Source organism: Diadema antillarum, unplaced genomic scaffold (genome assembly GCF_040938485.1).
Source record: "Diadema antillarum isolate AM-2024a unplaced genomic scaffold, OU_Dant_1.0 seq00000501_RagTag, whole genome shotgun sequence".
Classification (NCBI taxonomy): Eukaryota; Metazoa; Echinodermata; class Echinoidea; order Diadematoida; family Diadematidae; genus Diadema; species Diadema antillarum.
In genome coordinates, this window is record NW_027271458.1 from 1,052,870 (window position 1) to 1,075,637 (window position 22,768).

The 22,768-nt window shown below is 39.6% G+C and overlaps 1 protein-coding gene across 1 annotated transcript; it reads right to left on the reverse strand.

The window, feature by feature from the left end:
- Positions 1-8,451: 8,451 nt before the first annotated feature.
- LOC139733882 (UDP-glucuronosyltransferase 2A3-like) lies at positions 8,452-21,344 on the reverse strand. Its single transcript, XM_071644682.1, has 5 exons — positions 20,472-21,344; positions 14,779-15,621; positions 11,951-12,170; positions 10,958-11,177; positions 8,452-9,055 (listed from the first exon to the last, which is right to left on the reverse strand). The coding sequence occupies exons 1-5, from the start codon at positions 21,342-21,344 to the stop codon at positions 8,764-8,766; spliced, it is 2,448 nt and encodes an 815-aa protein (XP_071500783.1). The 3' UTR covers positions 8,452-8,763.
- Positions 21,345-22,768: the final 1,424 nt, after the last annotated feature.

The following is a 22,768-nucleotide window of genomic DNA, read 5'->3' on the forward strand; positions in this document are numbered from 1 at the left end:
TTACGATCCCGTGCTGATCTAACAACATTCAATCTTACTTTTTTTTAAATATAACATGCTATTGTGAACAATAGTCAACAAGGCGTAACTAAAGTATCAAGATCATGCATACAAGATCATCATAACAACCTCATGGCCTAATCAAGGGTTCACAGCTTTAGTTTACTTTGAATGGTGTTAATCTTCCACTCCGTGTTGATGTAACGAAATTTCTTGGACTATATTAGATATGGATTCTAGACTATCGTGGAAGGATAATGAGGTTCAAAGGAGAATGTCTTAACATACCGGTATCATAAAGCAAACTTTTCACATAGGCCTATATTGCCGAGTAACGTCTTTCGAATAATATCTTTTAGTGATGGTGAATTCTGTAATCTCATTGGTCAATCACGTATGATAATATACAAATGATGCACAGGATAGAGTGCGTTAGTGTAGGCGTATAGTGCACTCGAGGGTATTTACAATAATTGTGAAACATGCACGAGGCGAAGCCGAGTGCATGTTGCACTACATTGTAAATACCCGAGAGTGAGCTACGCCTCCACTAACGCCACGAAATAATCCTGTGCATCATTTGTTTTATAAAATGGGTCGAAAATTCGAAAACTAACAGCATTTTTCAGCGTTTTTCACGTACCTTTGTGGGTCAAGACGTCCGAAGATGTTCCTCCCAAACATTTACGCACGTCACACTCGGAAATCCCGTACATGCCCTACAGTATAAGTATAATGAGGGGTTGGGTTTCCGGACACTTAAGTTCCCGCATGAAAACTTACTTATTTTACATAGAATATGCACCCTTTACCTTAAAGACTTGATATAGACTCCTCATGTAGGCCTACTAGACAACATACTCTGAAAACGGCGTGAGAATTAACCTGCTAAATCGTTCGATTTGCCCTTCAAAGTGACTCCATGTACGCGTCCGGTCCCACAACGCTTGGTCTACTGTACTGTACAAAGTGTACGTATAGTATAGAGTATACGTACGCCACACATTGTTATGCACAAGGGAAGAAAGGCCGGCCGGCCGGCAGCCCGAACTAGAAGTTGTTTACAGGATTGACAGCGCGTATGCATGCAATTCAAAGGAGCCGCCGCGCGCACAGACACGATCGGCAATATACAAATGATGCACAGGATAGAGTGTGTTAGTGTAGGCGTGGTGCACTCGAGGGTATTTACAATTGTGAAACATGCACTACATTGTAAATACCCGAGAGTGAGCTACGCCTCCACTAACGCCACGAAATAATCCTGTGCATCATTTGTTTTATAAAATGGGTCGAAAATTCGAAAACTAACATCATTTTTCAGCGTTTTTCACGTACCTTTGTGGGTCAAGACGTCCGAAGATGTTCGTCCCAAACATTTAGGCACGTCGCACTCGCGGAAGTCCCGCACATACAGTATAAGTATAATGGGGGTTGGGTTTCCGGACACTTAAGTTCCCGCATGAAAACTTACTTATTTTACATAGAATATGCACCCTTTACCTTAAAGACTTGATATAGACTCCTCATATAGATAGGCCTACTAGACAACATACTCTGAAAACGGCGTGAGAATTAACCTGCTAAATCGTTGGATTTGCTCTTCAAAGTGACTCCATGTACGCGTCCGGCCCCATAACGCTTGGTCTACTGTACTGTACAAAGTGTACGTATAGTAGAGTATACGTACGTACGTACGTCACACATGTTATGCACAAGGGAAGACAGGCCGGCCGGCCGGCAGCCCGAACTAGAAGTTGTTTACAGGATTGCGAATTGACAGCGCGTATGCATGCAATTCATCAAAGGAGCCGCCGCGCGCACAGACGATCGGCAATCTACCATAGGATTACAGGCAGTGCAATTGTACTGAAGTAAAGGAAGGAGGTGTGTCTCATTTCAGCGCTTCCTATTGGCTACATTCTTGAACCCATTTTATAATAGGATTTAACACGCAGTGCAATGGGACTAGAATAAAGGAAGCACACGTGACTCATTTCAGCGCTTCCTATTGGCTACATTCTTGAACCCATTTTATAAAATCCGGTATTACCTGTGTTACTCAGACCAACCACCGAACATTTCCAGTATTCCGTGAATAATGTCATACTGTGCGCATGCGCTAAATCCGCCACTGAATATTTTCCGTATTCCGTGATATGACGTCATGATAGTACGCAGGCAAAGACGCTTAATTAATTATCTTTAGATTCCACATACTAAGAATCTTGCCATAGGATTGGTCAAGAGCTGATCACGTGATGAAGCGTAGTTTTGCCCATTACACCACCTGAGAAGAAAAGTTCGTTACACTCTATGTTGATACATGTAGTCCCTTTTGTTTCGCTGATCTCCACACAGTCCACACAGTCCTAACGCAAGATGAGTACGCGCGAAATAAAAGTGCGTTGCACTGTGGACTATCATGTGACCTAGGTCACTTGTTATAGTACACAGTGCAACGCACTTTCACTTCGGTGCCGCGCGGTGCGCGCAGCAAATTCATTGTTTTGTCATCTACGCGCACACGTAGCCCAAGCCCTAAGGATACCTGAAGACAGCTAAAACGGTTTCAGATGTGGAATAAAATGGGAATTTCTAGGACCCTAGATGTGGAATATAAAGTAAATAATCAACTTTTAGTTTCAGGCAATACACAAACTATCACTTCCTCGTCGATCTGAATGTGTACTCTATCTTTCCTCAGCTGCGCTTCGGAAAGATAGCTACATCCAGATCGCCTCGGAAGTGATAGTTTGTCCCATCACCTTCACCAACGTTGCTTACTACTATCTTTGGTACACAGCTAGCTGCGCGTGTACGTATGATGCGCGCATAATCAGCTCAAGAGACGTAAGTCAACATGGCTGACCGCCGGCGATTTCAACATCATTCGCGAGAGGAAATCAGCGAGAAGAAGGTTAACCCAGAAATTGCCTGTGTAACTTTACCAGTGAGATTACACTACAGAATTCATGTAGATCTAAACTTAAAAAGATAAAATCGTTACCCCCTGCTTGTTCTTACGAATATACGGGAAATATCTACGGTCTGGTGCCATATTCCATTCGGCCTCCGGCCTCATGGAATATGGCACCAGACCGTAGATATTTGCCCGTATTTCATGAACAAGCAGGGGGTAACTAATATTATTCTTATATTCTTCCGCTTTTATCGTATTGTAACACAGTACGTATTGGCAAACACATCAACTCAAATCTAAAACATTCAATAGTTATATACAAAATAAAGTAATCCGAATAATTTCAAGAGCACAGCTACGATCACAATCATGTTAAACCCCTTTCATCACGGATTGAAACTTCTAAATTTTATATATTCACTGAGCGTATGCAATACAAAGAAGATATCTTTATCTACCTATACCATGTAGTGGGTCAATGGCCTGCTGCCAACTCAATTCTCTAATTTGTTTTCATTTACTGACTCTCATTGTCAATACAACTGTTCCTCTCTATCTTCGCACCAGCGCATACCACGCCACCGGACCCTTCAACATAATGTCAGAATTAAATGGCCCAAAAATCTTGAACGAGTTGCCACCCTGCATAAAAGCTTCCAGTTCGCTCAACAACTTTAAAACTATAGGTCTATATAAAGACTCATCTTATTTCATAATGTTCTTTAATTCTACAATATAGACCTACCCACTTTTTAAGACTATAAGCGTGTGGCGTTGTGAATGTATATAATTTTTTAAATCTTTTTAAAGGGACTGTAATACAGTAATGGTTTAGGTGAGGATTCAGCTTGTAACGTTTTGCGAGATATTTAGAAACCACTCTATGAAATGTTAAAGAGCATACCAGTTTTGAAATGGCTGAGACATAGAAAACAAGGTTAAACAAAGAAATCCTAATAAAAGTTGTGCCTTGTCAATTTATTTTATAAGGATCTTTTTTTTAATATCTCCGCCATTTCAAGGCCAATTTTCGTCAAATAAACGTTGTATCCTTCTTGAACACGCTCTTTCATATGAGTTTTGTCATTATCTCACAAAAAAGTAATAAACCTATATCCTCGCCTCAACCAGTACTGTAGAGTCCCTGTAACTGTCTGATTGCTGCCCTCCACCCCCTCCCCCATTTTACATTATTTTGTATACCCTCTACAATCCCCCAATATGCTACACGTTAAACTTGTAGGGACCCATGTCCCTATATCGTTATACATATGATACTAAATAGTATACTTGTATAAGTCGAAGTTGATGTCCCTGTCAATGCCAATGTCCGTATTATTATGTCCCTGTCTTTGTTTCTGTTACTATGTCTCTGTATCTGTTTTGTCCTATATAAATAAGCCATATCCTCGGTTTTTTATTTTTATTCATATGATGCTGCATATCGAATTTAATACTTATGTAAAGTCACACGCGTCACAAGTCTTTGTACTTAAATAGAGATGCGCCCCCAGCATGTTCAAATTGACCGCATGTTGCATGTATACTTATATATTCCTATTTGCTGGAAATAAATGTCATTGAACTTGAACATTAATGGTCGTATAAAACATACAAATTACACAGAAACTGGAGGAAAGCAGATGATGATGGAAAACGAGAAAGTTCAGTTGGGATTTGGTTATGTTATTGGATATGCCTATTAAAGAATACATGCGATGACTTATTCGAGTCTCAGCTGAGTAATGTTTTCAATAAAGCAGCATCGGACTAGTTAGCAGAGGAAAAGATGCAGAGAATTATCATTCAAATGACACATAGGCCTACATGGACGACTTGCGGGGCTTCAGTGAAGTGCGAAAGGCAAAGTAAGCCTTAAATATCGTCATCTAATATTAGAAGCCATTAGTGATAATGTCGCAGTGAACGTTGTGATAATTCAATGCTTCGGGATTGGAATCCACGAGTAAAGTGTGGTCCCATGGAGAGTATGATTCTTTCAATAATGGGTATAAACAATGAAAAAATAAACATGTATTATGCAAGCAGAATTTAGAGTTTAATGAATAGTTCGTAAAATGTGTCTCAAGAAAATAATCACAAGAAGGAAAACTGTAAATATAAAGGATGTAAAAGCATTACATCTATTGGTATCGATTACCCGAGTTACAAGAGCAGTCCTGGAGGATCTGTGATGCTTGATATTTATCTTGTATACGATACACCCTCATTCTGTTGGTCTTTTTTGATGACAACGAGAAATGTATAGGATTGTATCCCAATCAAATGTGGGAAGAACGGCATGTTGTATTTAGATACATTAGCGCACGGCGCAAGATTTTGACGTACGGACCTAACTATATATACTGACAACAATGATAAAACCCGTAACTTCAAAAGGAGTTGTAAACAGCACATCTCGCTGTATTTTAAGACATACACAATTTGTCGGTCTAGTAACTGTTGTATATTGATTCAACATATTCATTGCAGTGCGTATTATAGTTGAGTTTTAAAAGTTATATTTTAAGACAAAAGACATTTTAAGACGATTTTAAGTTATATTTTAAGACATAACTATGAGACACTATTGTCGGTCTATCCAAGATTCAACATATTCATTGCAGTGCATACTATTATTCTAGTTGAATCTACACACATCGACAATAATGATAAAACCTTATACATTGTACGTTAAAATACAGTTGTCAAAAACACATCTCGCTATAGTTTATGGCACATGCCACAGTGTTAATACGTGTAGTTGAATGGGGCAACGTTAAAAAATCATATCACATTCTTCATAATAGATTATTACGTGCACACTTTTGTTTGTGATCAATGCTTACTTTTATTGTTTTTCATGTATGCGGCCTTCAACGGTTTGCTGAAAATGAGTCTCGTCTGATCGTGTATTCCACTCTGAGCCTTGTCTCAGACTGCACTGAATAAGTGGTCCAAAGATGCGCTTTCAATCTGATGGTGTGTATCTCTGATATCATACAATGTTGGTAGGCCTGCCACCCTCGTTTAAACGTCTCAACAGAACTATTGTCAACACGATGACAAATGCGTTTGAGCATTGGGAAAATGCATTTTTTTTAAATGGAAAATACAATATCTTTCCAGGACGAAACTCTCCCTCTTTTTACCTAATTTCTTAATTTTACGATCCTGTCATAATAAGGCGAGAACATCAATATCACATTTTTCATAAGCGATTGTTACCAATCTCGCTTTGTTTTCACCGGGAACACCTTTTACAGTTGACGACTCTAGTGTACTACAAAGTATATTATGTTCTCTTTGGTCGAGTCAAAAAGCTGGAAAGTTGTTTAAATTCCACTCACGTCCAGTCTGATCCCAAGGGTCTCGTGAACAAATTAATCAATGAGGTTCAGGAGATGAGTTCCAACGAGCAACAGTTATTTTTACACATCTGCCAGTTTTCTATGGATGCTCAAAATAGTTCACAGGTGCATTGTGTCTTTGATCTTGGCGTTTGATGCTGCTATCTTTCTGAGCAATCTGAAGATTCATTTTAACAGCGAACATAATATCGAGTACATTTTGCTTGTTTATTCGTTGAATTGAATAATCCTCCAGCCAATGATAAAATACATGTATATGAAACAAAAGTCAGTCAGTCAGTCGAAAAATGTTGGCAAAAGTGTAAATGTGAGCTATATGTTGTGAAGTGTTTGAATACTATTGTACCTTCCTGGAAACCAGATTTCATCACTATTCCAATGATTAAGACAAATGCAAGTGAGTGGTAAAATATTCAAATATCAGTTCTTTATAAATTAATACGTCAGATTCTTGTCCAGACAATGTCCAGACGAGTAGGGCCTTGTAGGTTGGTATATACACACACAAAGTATTCACATTTATATCTAAGTTCATAAAGCTTTTTCGCGTTAAACTAGACAGACAATACAACATTTTCCTCTCCCTATTAAAATTCCGGTCAACTGCATGCAACAAGATTTATGTAGCTTATTTTATACACTTTATTAAAAAAAAAAAACATCCGTTACGGCCACGCTATAAATAAGCAATCACACAAAGAGTTGTTATTTAATGTGATTTCAGTTTAGTTTATTTCGCTATTTGTATAAAATTTCATCCCGGTGAACGAATGAAAATGCAGTACTGTACAATGCATGATACCAATTACTGTACATTTTGTATTCTAAAAGAGCTTCCAATGAACATTCGTATTACGGGGATGGTGTGGCTATTACACACTATATACAGTATATAGGTCATCAAGATTTTCGTTAACGAGACATACAAACGTTTTGACCTGCATCATCCAAAGAAACGTCAGAAAATGGCGTGTATTTTCATTTCGTCATTGTTGAAACCACAAATAAAAAATAACCACAACTAAAGTGTACCCATAGCGCTGCAAATTTGTTTTGACAACTAAACAATATACATGTATTGATATCATGTTTATAACTTGCCTTATAATAGTGTTATTTTTCACGATTTTTCCCCATGGGAAGCATATCGCATACATCCAACATGATTATCTATGTAAAGATCTGAAGCCATGTAATAGAAAAATAAAAGCGATCAATATACTTATCACAAGAACGTGGCAGTTTTGACTCGATTCTCCTATATCACTCCCCACAGCCGAGTGTTGATGACATATTAGCACCTGACTTCGTAACTTTCACACAACAGAATAATATGCCCTTAAAGTGATTAATTTTATACGGCATTTTCTATATTCACAAGATCATTTTATAAGTACTAACAGGCTGAGTGACAGCGTTATATGATAATATGAACATAAACATCGAACAATACAAATTCTTTTTTTTTTAGTCGAAATCACATGCTACCTGCACTGATAGTGTTCTGATACACAATACTAATTAGCATGAAAAATCGCTTAGTCGATTGTAACTCGTAGATATTGATCCTTCGTATATCTATTACAGCTCCACATCTGAGTTCAGCATACAGTGTTCCTGTTTGGCATGGACAAAATATTGCTTGATTCATTTCTTTGGTATAGAAGTTGTCAGGAATTATACCCGAAAAATGTAATAGGCTCGAATCCCTCGAAATGACACATTGACATTTAAATCAATGGCAGACACATTGACATTTAAATCAATGGCAGACATCTTTCAAGACATATCTTTTCAATTCAAATTGGTAGGATCCTTACGCACCGTTTTCAATCCGGTTTTTTTTTTCTAATATCAATAAAAACATCACAAAACATCCGTGTATTTTGCAATGTATGAAAAGAGATAATTAAGATGATGCTAATGGTGATGAAGATGAAAGAAAGTACACGCTATACACAAAATCAATGAAAATCTATGTTCGGGCCAACGAGATATACAATTTGAATGTCATTATACCCTATCTAACAAGGGATGAGGCCACTTCAAAAGAGAGTGGCTTTGACGATGCTCGAGCAACTGTCGAGTGGAAATCTTGAAAACTCCTGAGCTTCATTATATCATTATGAGTGAAATGACCACCGTGTCACATTATCTAAGTTCCATTTCTCAGTGAATATCATGCTCTGGATATCTTTTTTAAAAGAAAAATAACAATAATTATTTATCATCAGACAGAAAGGGAAGATAATTATGCTGAACGTGTACAATTTTGTCAAGGGGTAAAACCTTGATCTGCCTTTGGCGACCTTTGAGGTGTAATCTGCGCAGATTAGGGCAGGATGGAAAGGAGGATGTGCTTTTGCGCGCGTCCTAATAGAAGGTGTCTGTGTCTTACCAAACAGCACTTAATGGTGAAGTGAGTTTTTTTTTTGTTGTTGTTGTTTTTCTAGTTCTTTTTATTTTGCCTCAGTCCTGTTTGGGCTTACTACTTATCATACGTCTACATGTCAGTTTGCAGCAACGACAGGTTAATTTGCACGTGTAGTAAAATATGACGACAAAAAGCAGAAAGCAGGTGAAAAGGAAAGCATAGACATCTATCAGGTAAAGTTGCACAAAGTTCAAATCTTTGACGGGTGAGCGTAGGTCTTTCCCACCGTATTTCATGACATGTTCCACCCAAAAGGCAGCCCGATCAGCAGGGGACTGTGGCCGGTCGCGGTAGATTGCAGACAGTCGCTTTGCCGTTTTCATGTACCTACATGGGAGATAAGTATGACCAGCATAATGGCAAACAAAACAAATGAAGTTATACCATATGATAATATCGCATTGCACTGCCTGGTCACAACACACACAAAAGCCTAAAAATGGACATTGAAAAAAACAGATGCCCTTCTAAAAAGCCCTTCTGAAAATAAAGTTGAAAGTTGAATCAGTTCTTGTCCGTAAGTCACACACATCGAAATAAGGCATTATGCACAATGCAGAGTCTTAAAAAATCCAACAAACTCTAGAGTTTGCAATACATTGTACCTAATGACATGAAAAAAAAAACTGCACCACATGGCATCATGTATGTTGGCATCAGAGAAATAATAACAATAATGATAATAATAATAATAATGATAATAATAATAATAATAATAATAATAATAATAATAATAATAATAATTGCATTTATATGGCGCTTTATACTGGTGTTTCTAAGCGCATTGGTGCTATTCATACACAATGAAAAAAAGTACGTGTGATACAGTGATACAATAATAAATGACTGACTGGGTGCGCCTCCAGAAAAAAAAATAATATGGCTGTAAGTTTGATATGCTACTCATTGACGCTATTTGACTTTCATTGAAAGCAGCAATCACATCTAATACGATGTAACTTCAAGGACACAAACTACGGCGGAGGATACGAGTTTCGACTGCAATTTTATACACCTGTATAAAACAAGAGACCCGCGGGTATAGCGCTCACCTGAGTATCGCAAGTTCACCTTTCACGCAGTCACTAATCTAAATTATTCACAGCTCTACCAAAATTTGACCAGGCATTCTCAAGTAGAAGATGAAAATGTACAATAAATGCCAAAATTTTTAAAGATTCCTTAATTTGGGGGATTGGGGCCCCCTGGGGCCCTCTGGGTGGGGCATGGTGCCCATTTTGATAAATTGAGATCCTGACCCCCTAGGGATGCTACCTGCCAAGTTTGACGAAAATCCATCATGATGTTTTCAGGAAGAAGATGAAAATGTACAATTCAGGTCCCTATTTGGACCTTCCCAACCCCCCCCCCCCCCCCTGCCCCCAAGAGGGGCACCCCTGGATCTGCTATGAACAAACTTGGAACTACAGTCATTAATGTACTCACTCATAGTATTATCTTAGCTCTGAGCATAGTTTCTGATTCTAGAGAAGATTTTTAAAGATTCCTTTTTTTGGGGGGGGGGTTTGGGCCCCCTGGGGGCCCCCTGGGTGGGGCATGGTGCCCATTTCAACAAATTGAGATCCTTAACCCCCTAGGGATGCTACCTGCCAAGTTTGGTGAAAATGGGTCATGGGGTTCTCAAGAAGAAGATAAAAATGTACAATTTAGGTCCCATTAGGACCCCCCTCCCCACCCCCCTCCCCTGGGTCCCAAGGGGGGCACCCCTGATTCTGCCATGAACAAACATGAAACTACAGTCATCAATGTACTAACTCATAGTATTAACTTAGCTCTATCACTTCTGGTTCTAGAGAAGAAGATTTTTACAGATTCCTTAATAATGGGGGGTTTGTCCCCCCCTGGAGCCCCCTGGGTGGGGCATGGTGCCCATTTCAAGAAATTTAGTTCCTAACCCCCTAGGAATGCTACCTGCCAAGTTTGATGAAAATCGGTCATGGGGTTTTCAATCAGGTGAGCTAAAAAGCGTCGGGAAGTGCTAAGGTGATGCGCAAGTTTACCAGCTCCGACTAAGCCCAGGGCACTGTTTCATGAAAGTTGTTCGCCCTGACAAGTTGTCAGTCTCTGATAATTCCAGTAAAATCCTTGGTTTTGATTGGCTGAGAAGCTTCGGTCACGGACCGTTACTACGGTAATTGTCAGACTGACAACTTGTCAGGGCTGACAACTTTGCTGAAAAGGTGCCCTGGTTTGTTCTAGTACACTCACGTGTTGTTTTGGGTGACAGTGTTAATAGCCGCCTCCAAATTCTCTGCAGTGATGGAGTGGATACTGAGTGACACGCCCATTCCCTTTTCCGTCACTCTGGCTGCTACACTCAGCTGATCGGAAAACACTGGTAGCACCACGATGGGTACTCCGTGGTATAAGGCCTCGTACAAACCGTTGTTACCGCCCTGATACATGAAAAGCCTTGTTTGGGGGTGACCTGTAAATACAATAATCATTATTCGACTTATTTGCGATGAGAGATGGGTAAACGTATTAATGTGTGCAAGACGTTTCTTGTCGCTACCTCACAACACACCGTGGCTTCAGATCATCAGTGTGTGCGCTACAGGCCTACGCAAAGAAAGGTTAAAAAATCTTTCAAAGTTTTAATACTAATTTCAGGGCAGGTGCATTTCTAACGGAAATGAAACATGCATTCCCAAAGGACCATTTCATAAAGGGGGTTTACATTATCGGCAGATGCAAGAATTTTTGTTGCAATAGATATAAAGATATTCAATCACCAAGTGCCGTGTGAATAAGTTTTCACCATGCACAATTTGAAGTGCAACTATTGCAGCTTAAAATGAGATTGTAATCGCAAACATTCTTAAAACGCGCCCACGACATCATTTCTGTCGTTTCTGCTTCATTCTACACTTGGGCCAATTAATGCTCAAACGTGTTTGTATATTTATGCATACATCATGCAGATGTACTCAAAGTATTATATGATTAAAATGAAAATATGATAAGGTTCATCAATTCGAAAATGTATAGAGACGGCGCGCACTAACGAACCTTATTTCATTTTCGGATTATTGAACCTTTGGAATAATCAACTATAATATAATCGATCTGCGTATATAGATTTATGTGCGGAACAATAGTTTCTCTATAGGTGTGTGCCAATCACACAGAATCACTACACATGATACTTATGCTGAAAAGCGTAAATAATAAAGCATCAAGTCAGAAGAGTGACTTTACCAAGGAGATCATTTTGAGGCAGCCATTCCATGGTCTTGATGTTGTCTGCAAGTTTTGTCGGAGTCCCGTCAGGAAGCTGCCACACCACTTTCTGCGGAAGTCTCGCAAACACGGAGGCGAAAAGATCGTTGTATCGCTGCGGCATGGCCTTGACGTATGTCCCCAAGGAGAACACAATGACGCCCTCATCGCCAGCACTATTCATGAAGTCATCGAGTTCCTACAGGAGAATTGGTTCAAAGAATAGAAAGCGACGATTCAAAGGGGGCATTCCAGACGATTTTCGTAATCATGTAGTACATAAATCAGAAGTTCCATGTATAGACTTGTGGTATTTAATTCAAATTATTGTGGCCCTTGAGTATAGAGATACCAATAATCTGAAAATCTTAAACAAATTACATTGAACAGTCGTGATGACTCAGAAGCCTCACATATTTAAGAAATGTATAAATGTAATATTATTCCATTACAAAACTGGTTGCTTAACAACTTCACTTGTGTACAATCTATTCGTGCCCCCTTATTTTGCGCTGCTTCCTGGAGCCCCAACTCATGCGTTCTTCTGGTGAGGCTGCCATGTTACCATCCTCGTTCATTGCAATGTTACAAATTTTGAGAACATTATCATTCCTCATTCCAGTCTCTATAAATTCTGAAACTCTGTACTCAGTACATTTATAACTTATATATATATATATATATATTATATATATATTTAAAGGTCCCCTTTAAAGGAAATGTTCCGATTTGGAAAGGAGATGCGAGAAGAGATTAAAAAAAATGTGCGTACGTATTGATATGTATACAATTTACCATTCTACAGGACACACACAGCGAAAGAGGTGAATAAAGTATTACTATACAGTGTGATACTTCATATCACTGATTCCTGTCAACTAAGATCATTTCTAATGATTATCATTAGACAATAGTCAGTTAACCAGTAAAATGTCGTATTATGCTTTTCGTGACGACGCTGAAAAATTTTACATTTTGTTCCCAAAATGTCTGAAGAATGAGCGTTGTGCAAAGTTCAACCTTTTCCCTAACTTTATACAGTATTTCAATGTCTCCTACACACAAAAAACCCCACACAAAAAACAACAAAACAAAAACACACACACACAAACATGAACAAACAAAATCCAAAAACGAAGCAAACAAACAACCAACGAAAACCCATGAACAAAAAAGAAAAGAAGAAATCAAGAGCTTAGTATCATATCGGCAAACGCATTTAGCCCTGCTATGATGTTCGCATTGTTTTCTATCCATTTTTTTCTGACCTACTGTTGTTTGGGGTTTTTTTTTACCGCAAATCATATTCTTCCATAATTCTAGAGAGAGAGAGAGAGAGAGAGAGAGAGAGAGAAAGGGGGTTATAAACTGTATAATCACTTATTGGGAATTGCGGACAAAATTATGTTTATCTATCGTTGTTTATCTTTTTATTTGAAACATACGTCGGCGGCAAAGAGAGCTTCTTTACTAAAACACACACACACATACACACACACACACACACACACACACACACACACACACACTTACTTGCTATTTTGAGTGTAACGATGGTAACTGAAGGAAATGAAAACTAATCTTGTGGCCGTTGTTACGGGGCATTATTTCCCTGAAATTTGTTTGCTCAAGCGTGTACAATGTTTCTCACGTAGACTTTATATGGAATGACGAAAATCTTACATTTTGCAGGTATACGAACATAATGTATTGCCATTCAGCTTAGTGCTGTACAGTTTAACACTTTTTTAGATGTTGTGCGTACACACTACTGTTCTTTTTTGTGTCCACACACACCGACCGAAATAACAAACCTGTCCATAACACATTCTTGCGCCGTTAATCGCTGTGACTGTTACGTGTTAGGCCTATACTGTCGCTCAAAACTCAAACCAATGTAAAATGGATGCTCCAAACTTTCAAAAACTACCTTCTCACAAAGATTTATAGTATTCTCTCATATAGAAAGTGATTTTCACTTCCTTTAATGCGAAAGTATCAAACTTTGCGACATTCCTATTTCGCAATGCTTCATATCGACCAGGCCATACTTATGGTTTCTTTACTATAAACAAAACTATCAACTGAAAAAACCCCAAAACGTTGCATCTGCTGTCTGCATATTTTATAGGCCTCAGATTACGATCAACCAACTGGCTCTTAGCAACACTCACTAAATAGTGATTACATGTATTATTTCATTTTTGCTCACTGCATTTATACTGGTATCATTGACGAATGTATCGGCTGACGTCGTGGACTGTTTGTGAATCATTATTAGGAATAGATTTTCAAATTCGATGGTTTTGTTTTTACTATTCAAAATAAAGTCTGTGGGTTGTCTGCTATGACAAACTGCATGTATCCTCAACAGTCGTCTGGCAGACTTAACGGTAACAAAACGTACATTAGTTCCCCGTATTACTTCCACGTGACTTCCGTATATGCACACGAATGATAGGTGCGTTTATTATTATGCATGAACTACGCATGCATCTAATCAACAAAATATAAAATATGTCACTATCAAGGAGATTTATATATATATCTCTCTCTATCTCTCTCTCTCTCTTTCTCTCTCTCTCTCTCTCTCTCTCTCTCTCTCTCTATATATATATATATATATATATACAGTGTATGTACTGTTCTAATAGGTCCTTATCTTATATTACCATGCAGTTTACATGCATATGTGTGTTTGGGTTTGTTCGCAAAAGCATTATAAAACCAGAGGTGACGTATTTCTTCTTTATGTTTTAGTACACTTTCTTATGGAGAACCCTAGCTGAGACTTTAATGATACGTACCCGAGTTAATTTGTTGGCAGGCCTTGTCAACAGGCCACCAACTTCAATGACTGATGGAGGCATCGGGGCCACTAAATCGATCACAGGATCGGAGTTTGTCAACGTCAGTACAGACTTTTCTAAAAACTCTGTCATCGTCTGTTCTTCCATTATACCGAACTCATGACGAAGGGGATTGGCAATTCCCACAAAATATTCCATGATGAAGTACCTGGCCAAAACGGTTATGATCAAACTCTTGAGTCTCTGCCAAAAGTTCATCCTCTGTGGAGTGCCAGAGAGGCCTTCGGGGATGACTGCAGGCATGAATGGTGCACCGGCGAGTTCTGCTACGAAGTATTGGGAAGCTAGAGGATTATAGAAAACGGTTGGAGTGCCAACATACGCGTTTAAAAGGATGCTGCATCCCCATGTAATATCAACGATAGTGATGTCAAACTTTGCATCACGTAACCTTCCCATCAGCGCCTCGTCGCTGAGAGCCGCCCGACAGTCCCAGACTAATGGCATTAGCCATTTCGACGGGGATAAAATGAGATCGGTGTTAAAATCTGCCTGGAAGGCAAAGGCTGCAATCTCACTCGTGCGTCTGTACACCTTCTCCACGGGAACGGAGTGGTTGAAGATCTCGTAGCGAAAGAGTTTGGAGTGTACAGGATGTCTTGCACGGTACTCGTATGCATTACTTATCAGGTAGGTGACGTTGTGACCCCGCTTCACCAGGGCTTCGCCGATAGCTGTGGACGAGACGTAATGGCTACCCTCACCGTAAGTGACGGTTATGAACACGTTGAAGGCACTGGCGTAGCCAGGGGGGGGGGGCGATGGGGGCGGTCGCCCCCCCTAAGATTTGGACCGGGGATTTGGGAGGCGGAAAAAAAAAAATGCGTGTATACTGTATGCATGCACATGAACCTTTCATCAAGATATTTTTTTTTAATATTTCACTCAAAGTGTGCACCAGATCGTTGAATTTCAATTCAAAATATGCAAAATCTCTCGTGCTTGGGAGGGGGTATCCCCCTCCCAAACCCTCCCCCTCTGTACCTCTTTTCCTAGCTTAGTACACTTTTTAGATTTCCAAAAAAAAAAATATGAATAATTCTGAGTGCACAAGACTTAGCACTTATATTCCGAAAACTCAAGTTTCCCCACATGTATAAGGGAAATTTCCCCTTTTAATCGACCCTTTCCTCCCTCAGTCCCCCCCCCCATCAGTTTGTGTGTGTGTGTGTGTGTGTGTGTGTGTGTGTGATTTCCCAAATGTTGATTCCATCAAATATGCGTATACGTGATATCTCAATTTCAACCTTAAAAAGGCAAAAGCTCCATCGGAAGGGAAGGATGGAGATAACACTCGCCCACGCCTTCTCCCTGCTCGCCCCCCCCCCTTTCGCCATGCATAGAAGTAGACTGTGGCTATACCCAAATCGCTTTATTTCAATTCTAAAAACGCAAAAGCTCCGCGAGCGGGAGGGGGAATCCCCCTTCCCCTAAGCTCTACCTCACTAGACTTTATACATACACACAGATGGTGCACATTCGGAATAAGAGCTAAATTCCGTGATTTTAACACTTCGATGAAAAAGTATTGCACCAAGAATTTGCACCAGATCGCTAAATTTCAGGTCTGAAAACGCAAAATCACCTCCGTGTCGGAGGGGATATGCCCCTATCTACACCCTCGTGTGCATGCTTATTCTGTTTGATTGCCGAACAGACAGCGTTCATGATATGCAGTGTAAGAATTGATACAAGGAGATTATCTAAATGATACCATTTTATAGGCAAATTGTTCAATAATAATCTACACTAAAATATACTGCAACCTTAAACAAGTGGGACTGTTTCACGTCGATGAAACGCGCAAAAACATGCATCAAATTGCACCATTTGCAACATCAAAATGCAAAAAATTCTCACCGTGGGAGGGGGGACACCCCCCTCCCACACCCTCCCCTCCCCCCTCCCTCGCTCCGCTCGCACGGGTTCAGTCGCGTCCATAATATTCAGTGAAAAGAATTAATTCAAAGAGTGTATTTAAATCATACCATATCATAGGCAAATTGTTCAATAATAATCTACATCAAAATAAACTGCTACCTTAAACAAGTGGGACTGTTTCACGTCGATAAAACGCGCAAAAACATGCATCAAATTGCACCATTTACAACATCAAAATGCAAAAAGTTCTTACCGTGGGAGGGGGGAAACCCCCCTCCCACACCCTCCCCCCCCCCCCCCGCCCCACCCTTCGCTCGCTCCGCTCGCTCGGGTTCAGTCGCGTTCATGATATTCAGTGAAAAGAATTATAATACAAGAAGATTATTTAAATGATACCATTTTATAGGCAAATTGTTCAATAATAATCTACATCAAAATATACTGCTACCTTAAACAAGTTTTACTGTTTCACGTCGATAAAACGCGCAAAAACATGCATCAAACTGCACCATTTGCAACATCAAATTGCAAAACGTTCTCAGCGTGGGAGGGGGGACACCCCCCTCCCACACCCTCCCCTCCCCCCTCCCTCGCTCCGCTCGCACGGGTTCAGTCGCGTCCATAATATTCAGTGAAAAGAATTAATTCAAAGAGTGTCTTTAAATCATACCATATCATAGGCAAATTGTTCAATAATAATCTACATCAAAATAAACTGCTACCTTAAACAAGTGGGACTGTTTCACGTCGATAAAACGCGCAAAAAAAATGCATCAAATTGTACCATTTACAACATCAAAATGCAAAAGTTCTTACAGTGGGAGGGGGGAAACCCCCCTCCCACACCCTCCCCCCCCCCCCCCCTCGCTCGCTACGCTCGCTCGGGCTCGGTCGCTTCGCTCCCTCGCAGACTCGTTAAAACACGCAAAAACATGCATCAAAATGCACCATTTGCAACATCAAAATGCAAAAATTGCATCGGGTTCAGTCGCGTTCATGATATTCATGATATCCAGTGAAAAGAATTTATACAAGAAGTGTATCTAAATTACATCATTTTATAGGCAAATTGTTCAATAATAATCTACATCAAAATAAACTGCTACCTTAAACAAGTGGGACTGTTTCACGTCGATAAAACGCGCAAAAACATGCATCAAATTGCACCATTTACAACATCAAAATGCAAAAAGTTCTCACCGTGGGAGGGGGGACACCCCCCTCCCACACCCTCCCCCCCTCGCTCGCTCCGCTCGCTCGGCCTCGGTCGCTTCGCTCCCTCGCAGACTAACCGCCCCCCCTAAGATGAAATCCTGGCTACGCCGTTGGTTGAAGGGTATAACACCAACAATAAGAGAGGCAAAGACAAGTAACATGGCTTCATGTCGATCCGTCCGTATCATTCTTACCCCCATTGTGACTGAAAATTTGCCGTCAATAATCAATACTACGCGATGTATAACATAATTTACACTAATCTCTCCAGCAGTGAAGAGCTTCTAGCTAGTACGTTGGGCCTATTGTTAGTGCTTCGCTTTTCCCGCACGTACGGAAGCTCTTTTTGCACGGCCGGCCACACTGTTTGCTATGACTCGCTTTGTGTGATGATCAAACAAGGTCAGGTCATATAAATTCACACACACATTTTGTTAGGGCCTATCAAGTCCATTGCCACTACTGCAAGTCGTTCAAAACGGATCCCACATAGGCATGAATTCATATGAGATCACAATATTAGCCACTCATCCGACAACCAGGACAACTCGAAACGCAAATTATGCAAAAGAAAGAAATTTCCATATTGCGATATACTAGTATTCAAATCACGTGGATATATCACTTCTGTTGTTCACTCTTTCAAGAGTGAACAGTTTCACTCGGTTTTTTTTTTCTAGAAAGAGTATACGTACCACTTTAAGACGATGTAGGCACTGAAGACGATGCACCATAACCACCTAACACCATATACCACTTAAGACAATAAACCACTGAATTAAGACGATACACCACTTAAGACGACATACCACTTCCAGAATCCAGTGAAGACAAAGTATACATCGGAAAATGTGTTCAGCAGCTAGGCAGACCGAAAGACTGTTTTAGGTGCTTGCGTATAGACTATACTTTACGGAAGAATTATAGTAGCAGATTACCATACATCGATGTGCACAGAGTACACCACGAAGAAGCCTCATGATATTACATGACATGACTTCCCTGCTTGGAAATTTCAGTTGACATGCTTGGGGTGTTCAGGGTTTCCATAACACAAACACACATACACACAAACACACGTACAATCCATATCATAGAAGATGCCTGTTGGGATTTGACTTATCAAAAGTTATAACAAGCTTTGTCAAAGACGTTATTTTCTTCATTCTTCGCTAATGCTTTTGCAATCGACCCCTTTTATCATTAATCTAATGGAATTATAGCTTTTGGAAATGCATGATAACATGACTTGTATCCCTTTTTTGACATGTCTGTGTCGCTAAACAGGAAAATAGTGATAAACAGGGGCTTAATTTCCTGATGGTGTAAATAAACATACCATATATTATATTATATAGCAAAGAATCTCTCATCTGTATCACCCACATGTTGAATGAATGGTTTCGTATTCACATAGACCTAACGTGAGATTCTTGTCAGAGTGGGGAGGGAGAGTAGGCCTATAGAAGACATAATACTCAGTGTGTACATAGCAATTGCTTACTATCGCTTAAAATATTCCCCATCGAAATTTGACATAACGTATGGAGCTTTAACTGAACTATGACACATCAGTATCAGTAAATCAAAAGCACGTGATGTTTAATGTACACGCTCGTGATCTTTGCCCCACGTCTATCAGGGAAGTGTTACAAATAAGTAACACCGATATCACCGAGTACACTGCAAAAAGTCCGGTGTTGAATAGTGAACACCGAGCTGGTGTTAGATTAACACCACCGGGTGTCATTTCCTAATTTTAAACTGTTTTTTGAAGAGTTTCTTAGTAACTGCACTTCTTGTTGATTTTTAATTCAAACAAGACGATCAAGAATTTTACATTAAAATACTAGATTTTTGAAAAAATGTGAAAATGAATTTACACCAAAGTAACACCAGCTAGTGTGGTCTCTTATTGAAGCTGGACGGGTGTTAAACCATTGATATTAACACCAACAAATATCAAATCAACACCATGTGGTGTCATTTTTGAATTAACACCAGTACAGTGTCAAAATAACACCAGGTACAGTGTCAAATTAACACCACTAAGTGTCAGGTGAACACTTTTCAACACCATCACAGTGCATTTTTAACACCTGTGGGTGTGGTCCTCTATTGAAGTTTGATCGGTGTTAGATTTAACACCCGTGGTGTTAAATCTAACACCGATGTTTTTACAGTGTACCTCTTTCTGTGCCAATGGGTCAAACCTTCACACTCATGGCCTGGAAATCAATGTGGCAAGAAGAGGGTTAAATGGCCGTCAGTTTTTCTCAAGCAGTCACTATAGTGAGCTCACGAGCATATAGCGAGACATTGAGACAGAGCAATAAAAACGTTTGAACCACGATGCATACTGTTACAATACGTTTATCATTTTGTTCTGTAGTTACGGAAATACAATGTATTTCTCTTAATCAAAAATGTTTTGCAAAAAAAGAGGGATTTCAACATAGCTACGGCTATATAATTCCTACCCTGTGGTTTGTTCATCTTGCTTAAATAACAATGGATAACCCAATATTTGATACCTTTTCTACCGGTAGAGCTGGCCTTGTAAGAAGTCCGCCAACTGCGATGACGGATGGTGGGAAAGGAACAATACAGTCTATCACTGGGTCCATGGCCATAAGAGCTAGATGAATGTTTTCTAAATATTCTACCATAGATTTGTCTGTCATGAGGTGAAACTCTTCCCTCAAGGGGTCAACCAGGCTAACATACCAATAGAACATCCGCTTCACCATAACCAACGACACTGCATTGGAAACTCGCTGGAGGAAGGTCATACGCTGTGGAAAATCAAACAGTCCTGGTATTACAGCGGGAAGAAAAGGTGCTCCTGAGAGCAAATTTGCCACGTAATACTGGGACGCCATGGGGTTGAGGAGCACGTTGGTTGTATTCAGGTATCCACTGAGTAACAGGCTACATAGCCACGTGGTATCGAGAATTGTCACATCAAATTTGGCGCGTGACAGGCGATCCATAAGATCTTTGTCTCCCAGAGTGGAGCGACAGTCTTCTATGTAAGGAGAGATGAAATTAGAAAAGTTGACTAACAGATACCACTCAATACGCCACTCAAGAGCACATTTTACAGCTGCATCTGGTCTATTCTTCACTTCCTCAGCGGGAAATGGATGTTTGAATATTTCAAACGTGAAAAGTTTTGAGTGGATTGGATGATGAGCGCGATGTTCGAAGGCATCACCGATCAGAACCGTCACGTTATGTCCGCGTCGTACGAGGGCTTCTCCCACAGCAGTGCCCGCCATGTAGTGGCTTCCCTCTCCAGCGGTTGCGGTGATAAAGACATTGCCACCTGATGAAAGCGACACACAACCAGAGACTATCGCCCCTATCACGAGAATTGCTTCCCTGATTTTGTACATCATACTCATGGATCGTACTTATGGTTGTATCAAAGTTATGTAAGCATCGTATGCGCAACACATAAAACAGTGAGCTCAAGAAATCTTTCACAATCACATCGTGTGCAGGATCCCCGCTGTATGATAAAGCACGTCAAAGCGCTATCCATGCGTAGTCTACTTTCCAGGCGGTCTATTCATTCCAAAATCTGTCCCAACTTCCAAGTAACTGTAGGTGTGAAACGCTTCCACGTGAAAAAAAAGACTATCCAAAGTAGAAGTTATTCTTAATCTTCACAGAAAAACTAGCTTTACTTTGAATTTACATTACACCACTCTCTTATGGGTTCCCATAACGGTTAATGCTTTTTATGAAAAATGTAGGGTCCAAAGTTTCTGTCTATATGGACTATTTTATATGTACACACATCATTTTTACTAATATGTTCGTTATTCCTTTCTTGATATTGCGTCATGCACTGTGTCAGGACACGGGGAAAAGACACTGACAGGTAAAATACAATGTAAACTATATAGGAAGTCAATATTAACGTCACTTTGTAAATGATATAACTGCAGTGTCACAGATTATGAGATTTTATGTTTGTTTGGGTTACAGATAATAACAATAAGCTCTACACCATTAATTTATCAAGTCATTAAAGGCACTATTTACCATTTGCAGATGCAACAAAAACACTGCTTTAGTGCTTCAGTTTTTAAATGTGAGTTAGGGATAGAAACAATCAATGTAAAAAAATGAATAAGTATAAGCAATGGTAATTATTGTTAAATATACAAAGTATGAACAATATTTGTAACAAAATGTTTCTAGACTAAACCGTCTACGGTTATCATAATATGGTTTATTGAGAAAATAGTGATCTCCTTATATCTTAGGCTTTCTGGCGAAATTTTTATATGGTAGAATGTTTTGTGATATAACTAAATTACACTAAATACTTCGAACTTTTTATATGGCTGCGCCCAATGGTAAACAGTTTACCTTTAAACATAATGACATTCATAGTCTATTTAAGTCCACAGTTGCCCATGACTCATCACATACTACATCCTTCACTGCGCTGACTGAATCTAACTTACCTAGACACAAGTATATACCCAATGAATATATCAAATGGTGAACACTTTGAGAGAAAAGGAGTATTGCTTACCATGATTCAGAATAAGGTTTATGATCGATATAAAATTCGGGAGTGTGAAATGTCTCTTAAATCACTCTTTCGCAATTGGATAGCCAATAACAATGTAAACATTGCCTTTATACACAGGCCACGATAGCGAGTTCCGTAAAACCAAATAGGGTCCTACATTTACATGACATCTTCAACCACAAAACAAATCAAACAACCCAGAAACAACTTGAACTACCCTAAAAGCGAAATGATACTTCACCTTGTTTAGTTGTTGAGCTGGCTTTGTAAGCAATCCAC